The 11,979-nt window shown below is 31.0% G+C and overlaps 2 protein-coding genes and 1 long non-coding RNA gene across 3 annotated transcripts in view; 2 read left to right on the forward strand and 1 right to left on the reverse strand.

Annotated features, from left to right (window-relative positions):
- LOC126970484 (uncharacterized) overlaps window positions 1-5,099 on the forward strand; it is a 132,687-nt gene extending 127,588 nt beyond the window's left edge. Inside the window, exon 2 of the long non-coding RNA XR_007730648.1 lies at window positions 4,335-5,099. This is a non-coding gene — a long non-coding RNA (uncharacterized LOC126970484). The remainder of the gene's footprint in view (window positions 1-4,334) is intronic.
- LOC126970468 (thymidylate synthase) lies at window positions 1,085-5,099 on the forward strand. The gene is made up of 5 exons (XM_050816381.1): window positions 1,085-1,251; window positions 1,338-1,595; window positions 1,674-1,794; window positions 2,520-2,745; window positions 3,721-5,099. The coding sequence occupies exons 1-5, from the start codon at window positions 1,191-1,193 to the stop codon at window positions 3,928-3,930; spliced, it is 876 nt and encodes a 291-aa protein (XP_050672338.1). The 5' UTR covers window positions 1,085-1,190; the 3' UTR covers window positions 3,931-5,099.
- Window positions 4,399-8,914, reverse strand: LOC126970477 (protein ILRUN). The gene is made up of 5 exons (XM_050816411.1): window positions 8,745-8,914; window positions 8,433-8,546; window positions 7,680-7,906; window positions 6,151-6,257; window positions 4,399-5,430 (listed from the first exon to the last, which is right to left on the reverse strand). The coding sequence occupies exons 1-5, from the start codon at window positions 8,912-8,914 to the stop codon at window positions 5,401-5,403; spliced, it is 648 nt and encodes a 215-aa protein (XP_050672368.1). The 3' UTR covers window positions 4,399-5,400.
- Window positions 8,915-11,979: the final 3,065 nt, after the last annotated feature.

The raw sequence follows: 11,979 nt of genomic DNA on the forward strand, positions 1-11,979 counted from the left end.
GGGATGGACACTTACGTATTGACAGACAGACAGCTACCATACTACGAATGCAACTATCGTAAGCAACATTACAACAGTGGCAATGTTGAGCAGCAGGAACTAACACAAATAATTTTTACTTAATTCCTAGATACATTTCGGATGTGCTGTAGTTGTGTCAGGTTGTTAACACAAGATGGCATTTAGCGCAAAACTTGTTGTATGTAATATCACAGAGCGGGGATGGATACTTACGTGTAGAACTATCGATATGCGACTGAGACATAACAACGCTATCTAACGCACATATTAACATTACTGTTATTTTTATACCACTCATTTATAATTGTTGGTCGCTAGACTTTTATATACTAGCGTATAGACGACCTCACAGCCCGTTAATGCGTGGCCAATTTGTCAATGTGTGCGTTATCAAGAATACTTAGGAGCTAATTCCTAGGGTGGCTGACTGCTTACGAATTTTCAATCAAAATCTGTTTTTTATATCTTGCTGTATCTCCGATATAGATGTTCTTTTCTCTCACATGCTCTGCTTGTATAGACTAGCATATTGTAAGTCTATTATTACTATGGTTAAATAGCTGTGCATGACAGTGACAGTCTCATTGAATACCCACAAAATAAATTGCTCAGCACGCACAAAAAGTATGCACTTCAAAAATGATATATTATTCAAATTTCCTATGTGAGTTCACAAAAATAACTGCAAACAAAAAGATCCCTGTGAAGTCGGTTAAAAATTGTACTGAGTTTGCTGCACACATAAAACAACAAAACAATTTGAACACTTGCTGGGAATATCACGTCTCAAAATGACGAGCAACAAGGCTTAAATTTTATGGTGATTCAGAGTTATTTAGGTCTACAGCACAGAAAAACTTGTTGTTGCTACTGAGAAATGTCAATGGACTTTACATAATATTTCGGAATGCGGATAGGTTACAGAAAAAAGAACAAGAAGAACACCGAAAATATGGCTGTATGTGTTCAAACCTTTTGCCGAACCTACTAATAGCCGAAAAAACAAAAATAAAGTTGACATGTGTCAACCTCACAACATAACTTAGTTTTGGCGCCAAAAATAATCTAGATTTACTAAATTATTTTATTGTTCTCTTTTTGTTGCATTAAATTTTAATGCGAATATTATTTTTTAGGAAAGTAAACGTGCTATAGTGAACTAGCGAAAAATGTCGCAAGACCATGATGAATATCAATACTTAAACTTAATCAAACATATAATTGAAAAAGGTAATTGACTTTCAGTTTAGAACTTTAAAATTAACTTAATCTTAATAATAATGATCATAAATACAAAAATAATATTTCAACTTCAGGAGACAGCCGGGTTGATAGAACAGGTGTTGGAACTTTGTCTGTATTTGGTGCAATGCAACGATATTCATTAAAAGATAAAGTCCTTCCATTGCTAACAACAAAACGAGTATTTGTAAGAGGAGTTATAGAAGAACTTTTATGGATGATCAGTGGTTGTACAAATAGCAAAGTTCTGTCAAACAAAGGTGTACACATTTGGGATGCGAATGGGTCCAGACAATTCTTAGATAACTTGGGATTTAAAGAACGTGAAGAGGGTAATTATTAAAATATATATTAAATTAAATTTATATAATTTTATTATAGTAATAAATTCTCTCAAACAATTTTAAAAGGAGATCTAGGTCCTGTTTATGGTTTTCAATGGAGGCACAGTGGAGCAAAATATATTGACTGTAATACTGATTACACTGGACAGGGAGTGGACCAATTACAAAATGTTATAAACACTCTTAGGTAAATAACATTTTATTAACAGTTAGAATTTAAACAATATGTTATGTTTTCAAAGTGATAACCCTCACTTCTAGGATTAATACACAAATAAAATTTGAAAAACAAAATTTTATGAACGATGCCGGATTTATATTTAGTGAGGGTTATCACTTTAAAAACATAACATATTGTTTTGTTTTTACATGAGAGCGACATCTCAAGTCTAAAATATTGGGGTTGAGCAGGTTATCAACTGTAAAGTGGATCCTGTAGATAAAGCCACAACCTGAGAGTTGAACAAAGCAAACAGAATTTTGTAGCGAGGCGGTACTCAAACAGTTAGCTCAGTTGGTTAGAGCACCGGCACGGAACGCCGGATGTCGTGGGTTCGAGTCCCGCATCGTTCATAAAATTTTGTTTTTCAATTTTTTTTTGTGAGTTAGAATTTATTCATTTAATAATGAGGTTTTAAAGTTTTAGTTCCCTTAACCTCAATCAAATAATCTATATAAAACTTTACTAAACAATTTTAAATTGTATTGACTCTCATATATAAAACTGCTGCAACACTGAAAAATCGCCTATCAATTGCTTTTCAAACCATGTTTAAAGTTGGTAATTCAACCTAGATTCACAATACATTATTTATCTTACATGATTTTTTGTTGCCTTATTATAAATTTTCCATTTTTACTATAATATATTAGTGTTATAATAGTAGCTTGATAACCAATAGCATATTTCAGAACAAATCCAGCTGATAGAAGAATTCTTATGTGTTCTTGGATACCATCAGACCTGGGAAAGATGGCACTGCCCCCATGTCATTGCTTAGCTCAGTTCCATGTATCAAGTGGTAGACTATCATGCCTTCTATACCAAAGAAGTGCAGATATGGGTCTTGGTGTTCCATTCAATATCGCAAGCTATGCTCTTTTAACACACATGATTGCACATATAACAGGGCTAGAAGTAAGTTTATTTATTATATATATTATGTACAATTGTGTACCAATTCATAGTGTAAACACTATCGGCCTTACAAATAAAATTGGCATGAAGTTATAACTAAGCATAAACCAAGAATATGTAAAATAGACATTTTGCGTACAAATGATTTGTTGACATATAATGTTTCCCGCATTTATTTGCAAGGAAAACTTCATAATTATCATTGTATTGACAGTGTTGTCAATGATATTGTAAACATTTTGTGTTTTCTTTGTTTATCATCAGTTATAACTTTATACCAAGTTTATTTGTAAGGTATGTGTTTTAGTTAGGCTACAATAGCTTATTGGTCTCCAATTTCCACACCCAGACACATGATGGCCCATTATATTTGTATAATTTCACTAGCTAGTAACTAGCTGCTAAATCTTAATGTGCTGTGTCATGGTGATCAGCCCAATCAGTTTGACATTACATTATTAATGTAGTAGGCAAGGAGTATCAAGTGCATTCTTTCTTTCTTACATGTTTCATAAACACTTGTTATAGAGGTTTACATTGACTAAATTAACTACCACAGGTATGACCACCTTATTAAAAACAACATACTGTATTGGAACAATATGTTGTTTATTTTAAAGTGATAACCCTCACTTCTAGGATTAATACACAAATAAAATTTGAAAAACAAGCCACAACCTGAGAGTTGAACAGTTGAATTTTATAATGAAGCGGTACTCAAACAGTTAGCTCAGTTGGTTAGAGCACCGGCACGGAAAGCCGGAGATTGTGTGTTGGAATCTCACATTGTTAATAAAATTTTGTTTTACAAATTTTATTTTTATACTGTATTGGATTAAAAAATAAGATGGATGGAGATACAAAAAAGATGGTGTTCTGTATGGATGTCCAACTTTTCCAATTTTTCTAAATAATTTAAGCTTATTATTACCTACTATCTGAACAATAAGTAAATAACCTTATTATCACTTACAGGCAGGAGAATTCATACACACAACAGGTGACACACATGTCTATCTGAACCACATTGAACCTCTTAAGATTCAACTGGAAAGAGAACCGAGACCCTTTCCCACCTTGGAATTCAGTCGAAATGTTGAATCCATTGATGATTTTAAATATGAAGATTTTATTATAAAAGATTATAATCCACATCCAAAAATTAATATGGAAATGGCTGTGTAGCATAGGTGAATATAGAACAAAATGGAATTGTTTTGAGTGCCTTTTAACAATTAAATAATATAAGATTCCTAAACTTCAAACAAAATACCAAATGGAATATTAAATTACTTAGAACCTAGGTGACACTGAGACAAGAGACAGTGATGTTACTTACTCAAGTACTCCCCACATGAAAATTTATCTTAAAGATCTCAGACTAATATCTAATATTAGCTAACAGACATCCATCACTTAAGCTTTCTACAAAAAATATACATACTGAAACAAGCAACCTCTAACTCATTAACCCCCTTATTCATAATAGTCTGCTAACTTAAAGCATTGCTTATTCTCCCTCTGTCTTCTTCTATTGACCTAAGTCAGAATGAGAAAAAACACTCCTTAGATTATATTAAATGAATAAGGGGATAAATATATTCCTAGAAAAAAACTTATGATGTGATCAGTAAACTGATAAAAAAAACTACGTAATAAAAAGTCCATTTATTAAAATTAATTATTACAAAATAAACACCTCAAAGAAATTAATAATGGCAATTCATTCTTATTTTTTATATAACATATGTATATGTGATGATTCATATGTAAGTAAACATGATTCTAATTCTAAATCTTTTCAAAAAAAAATTATCTGTATCTATAACATGATAACTTTTAATATTAATATATTTTATAATTAACTAACCTTGGCATAAAAGTGCACTTTAGGTTTAAACTCAATATTCCTGGGAAAATTTTGTATTTTGGGTATAGCCACAGGCTTTATAATGGCTCATGATCTCCCTTAACCCTCAGAATAATGTTGCCCTTAAGTCTCAAAAGGAAAAATATTGCTAATTATAAAGGAGTTTTTAACATGATTATTGCCAATTTTTATTATGTACATACAATTTTTAACAGTTTGAACAATTGTTAAAAATTATAATTATACTTACAGACTTAATATGCAGATTTTATGTTTTCCCACTATGTTGTATAAAAATACCAATATCTACATACATAGTTATGCCTATAATATTTTTAAGTATATGCAGTTTACGACTCCCGTTTCTGTCACCCTTATAAAAGATATTGCCAACTTACAACTTTAGAATAAAATATTTTGTACATTTATTTGTATAATATTTTTAGAATAATAACTATTGAATAAATTTAACTTGACAATAATAGACTTTTTTTTTTATTATTTGCTCCATTGTGAACATTAAAAAATAGTACAGAATACATACATCATATTAGTGTATTTTCATATCTTGGTTTAAATTATTAACTCAATTGAACATATTTACAAAGTGCTTCCAATATTTGAGCAATAAAAGATCAAATGTTTTATTAGACTTCTTCAAGGATACATCCAATTTCATATTTAAAAACAATATTACATCTTCAAATCAGTATTATTTTAAATACTTCTTAAGTTTCTAAAAAATTAAAATAATAAAAAATTATCTCATGACATTTGATAAAATATCAACACATTTGATCATCTTGTTGTGGCACCTGCAACAAAAAATAGAATAATTTAATTCAAATGCAAATATTTTTCTCCAAAATACGATGTGACATCACTTATTAAAAGTCTAAAACTACCTATTTCAAACAGAATGCCCCAGACTTGGGAAGAATGGGTGGTACAAACTCAGCTGGCTTTTTTTTTTCATCAAAAAATATGATTACAAAGTATTATAGTACAATACATAATAATTATATTATATAGTACAAACTTATTATTTAATAGCCTGAGGGTGGTCGTGCTTCATGCATGTGTTAAATTTAATATTATTTTTTATATTAAGAAGTTTACATTAAATTGTGTTTAACATTCTGTGTGGCCATACCACACATTTTGTTTTAGTTGGGTATAGATCTAATGAGCTATTTTTGGACCACTCATAAATTTTACTTTAAGTCTGATTTAATTAACTTTGTTGTGTCATATTTATCGCGATGATGATATAATAATAATTGTATGTTGTTTGGATATATTTGATACTTACAATTCATTATAAGTATGTACCTAGTTTGCATTATACCCACACTATACAAAAAAAAAGTGCACCTAATATGAAACCCTGCAGAACTCCCCTCATTACAATATCACACTTGGAATAGCTTCTCAGTACTGTGACTGAGTGACTACACTAATTTATCCATTTTAAAAAGGAAATATTGAAAATGGTGATGTGTATTAAAAAGGGGTTAGGTCAAGGTATATCTTACCTGTGCTTGCTCTTCTAATATACTACTGGATATAGGCAGAGCGGCTAGTTGGTCAACAAGTGCCATGGTTTCTTCAGATTCCACTTTAATTTCTACCCATAATGTATCTGTGTAGTATTAAAACAATAATAGGCAATTAGAGATAATGAATTTTGGTATTATAATGTACAGTTATTAAGATGAAAGAAGTTTATACAATAATAATAGGTTATTCATATAATACTAGCTGATCCGACAGACATTGTTCTGTACATAATAAATAAAATACTGTTTATTATGAATTTGTCAATAATATTTCAAAACATCAAGAGTTATATCGTAAAATGTTTTTGCTCCTTGTTCTTATAATGAAATTGTTTCACAACAGAACTGTCAAACTGTGAGTCAAAAAATTATCTCCTAGAAATATAGTAGTACTAGCTGACCCAGCAAATGTTGTATTGCCATATAACATATAACGCCCCTGCAGCAACATATAACCCCTCTTAGGGTGGAATTTCGTAAAATCCGTTCTTAGCTGACCTCTACTCGGTGAAAAGAATATTCCTACCAAATTTCAAAACTTTAGCTCTAATGGTTCCAGAGATATTGTGATGAGTGACTATATACATGGAAATCTCTCATATATATGTATATATAGATAATAGTCCATACAAAACAAATATTAGAAATAAAAAAAATTTGGGTCCGAAATAGAAACTATCCTATCTCACAAGTTGGACTAAACTGCAATCCATGAATTAAACCCTATCTGTTCATTAGTTTAGGAGTTCACTGGAAACAAACATCAGGACACTGGATTTATATATATTAAGATAATACTGTGTCGGAGCAGACTATAATATTGTAACAGTTAAAATTACTTAGAACAATATCAGTATAGGCAGTGTAACTTTGCAATATTGCATAATATTTTTTTTACATAATCAGTGATATAGTGTGATGTATTTTGAGGGTTGCCTAGATAACCACTTGGCTCTCTCTTTACCACAATATTATACCTACCAGTTCTAGTTGTTTCATCAAGCTCAATGAGTGCATTATTTTCTACAGGACTTTACTGTGACAATATTTCTAAGATATGTTTCTAAACCATATTATTGCTACATACATAAATTATTGTTAATATTGATTGTTGATATTATAGCCACACACAATAATGTTAAAGCTAAAAGTTGATTCAGATTGCCCTATGCTTATTACCTCTGACCATGGTCTTTTGAAGCCAGAGAAATCAGGGAAAGGAAGCCAGGGAAACATCACAATTACAAATTTGTTCTAGAATCTAAAGGTAGTAAATAAGTAGTATAAATAAATATATAGAAGTGTAAAATACACTTCTAGTAGCTACCTTTTTCAAGTTGTATAAAATTATTTGTTTTATGAGTATTTGTTAATACAAATACGTAAGATAATTCTTACTAGTAAGCTTATAATGAAAAAGCTGAATATACAAATTGACTTCTATTTGAAACTGAATACAATAATAAAGAACTTATATTGAATGATTACAAAACTGTTTAACAAACCTCCTATTTGTTCATTTTTGTCATTCACTAAATGAAAGTAGCCTCTAAATGAGCCAGGTTTAGTAGGGGCAACTAGTTTCATTGATATTGTTGTACTGTGTCCTGGAAGCAATGGTGGCACATACACAGGTGTTGCACTGAAACATTCACCACCAGCTTGTACCAATCTACAGCTACCTGGCCACCCTTCTGTCCCAGTGTTGGCAATACTCCAACATTGTTCAAAACTGTAACAAACATACAAAAAAAAAATGGTTTCTATTCAAATTAACATTCAAATTTAGTTAATTTTTTAACATAGCTTAACACATAATCACTAAAACAACATGTTACATACAATACATCATTCTGTGCTGTTACACACCACACATGTGTCACACCATGCATGTTAAAAAGTATCTAGTCACCTGTAGCATGAATGATGCTGCACAACTATATAAGACCTATCTAACTGTGAAAGTATTAAATTGTAATCACTTATTATACCAATTCATCAAAAAATCTGATTATGTGTGGGTTTTCCTCAAAACTAATCTCTTTGCTAAATTAACTCAAAAGTGTGATTAGATAGATAAAAATATTTAGTCTAGTCAAGTCAGTAATTTTTCCAAAATTAAATCTATTAGAATACTTTTTGTTATCAGTTATATTAATAACACCATGTTTAAATCCAATGCCTGACTGATATACCTATTTCACATAAACATAGATTTCAAAGTAGTTCTAATTACAGATAAATTAATAAATTTTTACCAAGTTCCTGGTGTAACAGCTGATTCTTGAGTTTGAGTTTCCTTTAGTGACATGGAAGGTGTCTTAGGTGGTAAACTATAATCTAAATAACAACATATAGCTTCCTGTAAATTCCTGAAACAAATTGAATTAAATCATTTCTAGATTCTAATACATCCATTCATTACAGAGTATAGAAAATAATTAAAATCTGCATAGAATCAAAGTGTTTACATCACAAGAAACAAACATAGTACTGCTTACTAAATATGGTCAAAAGTCAATGAATTACATATTTAAATACGATAAAAATGCAATAAAACAAATGCTCACCAATTAGTCATGTCGAGAAAAAAACTTGCTGTGTTATTGCTTAATGTTGGCCCTAAAAGTCTTTGCATTTGATTAATTATTTCATCACGGTCTGTTGTATTCATACAACTGAATTGTAATAGAAGATTTTGATCTATTTCTCCAGAAAATGCTGAACCGTCTACGTCCATTTTTATGTTACCAGATTTACGCAGCTATCTCTTTATCAATGTAGATTCGCATCCCTTTGTTTTTATTTATGAACTGATTTTATACAATCAACACTTCTCATATTATATAGTTAGTAAACAAATAATAAGCAGGAAAATTTATATTTAAAATTTGTCGTGTTATTTTTATTGTTATATTTTAACATTAATATAGTTTTATTTATTTGATCTCAATTCCGAATTTCAATTTCACCCATCCATTCCATGATCCAAGTAATCAGTAAAACTGTCAAAAATCTAAATTGTCAAGTGTCAATTCTATGATCTATCTCGGAGTTTTTGTCATGAACATCTACATTACATTTACCTTCGGAGCATTATGCTTGCAATACTTTGCAATAAGATATTGGTTATATGATAAAGGTTATATATCTTGTATATAGTTTATGAGTGTATAACATAAGTCCATAGAAAATGTAAATTGTGTGCAAATGTCACTGATTAGCCCCACTTGATTTTTTTGCAGTTTATTAGTGTTTACTCCTTATGAATCGATTTTCATTAAAGGCGCCCAGTATGAGAAAAATATGGAGAGGAAAACCTACTCATCAAATTGCATAGTAACGTTTTTGGTGCGCATCATTTCTCGCGCACCTTGCACTTTCTTGTGTTTAAAAGCTTTATTATATTATTGAAATTGATTTATTACTATAATTTCATTAAGTTAAGTGAAAATTTTATAAATTATGGAAGAAAGTTTTGTAAATAATAGTGCCGGAAAATCTGATAATCACGTGGGTACTATGTAAGTTACAATTCATACATTAATAATTTATAGCTGCGGATGCACGGAATATGAAAAGGCATGAAAGACATTTATTTTCTCAAAATTGATTCATTTTGATGACATTTCTAACAACTACTAGATACTACTACCGCTTCGGAAACAAATGGCGCTCTGAGAGAGAAGAAGCGGTGCAAGAAACTCTCCCAGCATTATTTTTTTTGCGCTCTTTTCAATAAAAATATACAATATTGTACAGTCATTTCTATCGCTATAAAATAATCATAATCTAGTCCCAGGCTGTCCGATCATTTAGACATTCAGCAGTGGATAAATAGGATTTACGACAGAGCCATTTTTTTTATAAAACATTTAAATTTATTTATAGATAATGCCTGAACAGTGGCTAGGACTTTATTATAGAAGTGTATACATTTACCCTTAAAGCTATTATGTATCTTATGAAGCCTACTAGAATTAGTTACAAGCAATCCCTTATTTGTAGTGTTATAATAATGAAAATCACTATTAAGAGCAAAATGGTGACGATTTTTGTGAACGTAAATTAAATTTTCATAAATGTACTGACAATGAACAGTCATAGTATTTATTTCTTTAAATTTTTCTCAGAGAGACTGTCTATAACCAAGCTGATATATAGCACGAACAGCTCTCTTTTGCAGAGCAAACACTATATCAATGTCAGCAGCATGACCCCATAGTAAAATAACGTACGTCATGATGGTGTGAAAATAGCTGAATTACACTTATCTAGCGGTCGCAACATTCGTGTACTCTCTAATCTTTCTAACTGCATATGCCGCAGAGCTGAGTCTATCTGCTAGATGGGCAATATGTGGACCCCACTGAAGCTTTTTATCTAACGTGATACCCAAGAAGACCGTAGTGTCCACAAGTTCCAATCTCTGGTCATTTATAAGTACGTTGGTTTGTACCTCCGCTGTGTTTGGTGTAATGAACCGTAAACACTTTATTTTTTTACTGTTTAAGTGTAGATTATTCGTCTCAAACCAACGCACTATCTTTGAGAGTGCATTGTATACCTCGTCATCAATATCTGCACGTCGCTTCACTTTAAAAATAAGTGAAGTATCATCAGCAAACAATATAATCTCATGGCTATCATCTACCACAAACGGTAGATCGTTAAGGACCGAGAATAGAACCCTGTGGAACACCTACCCACAGGTTTACCCGAAGACCGTTTGCCATTTACATCGACTATCTGAACTCTTTCGCTTTCTGGGCTCTATTTTTCACTCCATAATGCTTTAGTTTTAAGAGTAAAGTTTCATGGTGGACGCAGTCAAATGCTTTGGACAAATCACAAAAAACGCCCAATGCATCCTGTAACTCTTCCCAGGCGTCAAAGATGTGCTCAATGAGTTTAGTACCCGCATTAATTGTTGATAAGCCCCTAGTTAAACCAAATTGATTTTTGTTCATTAATTTACAAAAATGAATTTGTAGCTGTTGAAGCAAAAGTTTTTCAAAAATTTTACTAAAAACAGGCAGCACTGAAATAGTTCTGAAATTAGCAGGGTCAAAAAAACTGCCCGATTTAAACAAAGGTATAACTTTGCTGTATTTCATGAGGTCAAGGAACACACCCTCATCTATGCATTCATTAAATATTATTGCTAATTCAGGTGCTATAATGTCATGTATGTATTTTACAATATTAGTCGAATGGCCCCATAGGTCCTTTGTATTTTTTAGGTTAATTAATTTGAAGATTTTTATTATATCGCTACCTGTAACATACTTAAATTTCAAATCAGTGGAAGATACTGGTATGTGTAATTTAAGCATATCATGTGCTGCTTTTGGTGAAGAGTTAAGGTCTTTGGTCGTGATAATCAGGATTTCGGAGAAGTATTTATCAAATTCATTTGCAATTTCTATTTCCGACTTTATAACGCGATTATTAATATTTAAACAGATAGAGGAGTTACGGCAATTCGATCTTCCAGTTTCATTGTTAATTACACTCCAAGTCGCTTTTACTTTATTATTACTCTTTTTAATTTTATCTGCATTGAAACGTATTTTCGCTTCACATATATTTTAAATTCTTCTTCACTATTATTGTAATGTTTCTCATAAATAAGGTCATATAAGCGTTTACGACTTATGTGAATACCCATTGTTGCCCAATCATTAAAACTATGTTTGTTGTTTACCGCCACAGTTACTGGAGTAAAAATCCTGTCAAATTCCTCACAGAAGAAATTGAAGACTAAGTTATAGTGAAAATTAGCAGTTTCACCAAAGTAAAAAA

Source organism: Leptidea sinapis, chromosome 21 (assembly GCF_905404315.1).
Source record: "Leptidea sinapis chromosome 21, ilLepSina1.1, whole genome shotgun sequence".
Classification (NCBI taxonomy): Eukaryota; Metazoa; Arthropoda; class Insecta; order Lepidoptera; family Pieridae; genus Leptidea; species Leptidea sinapis.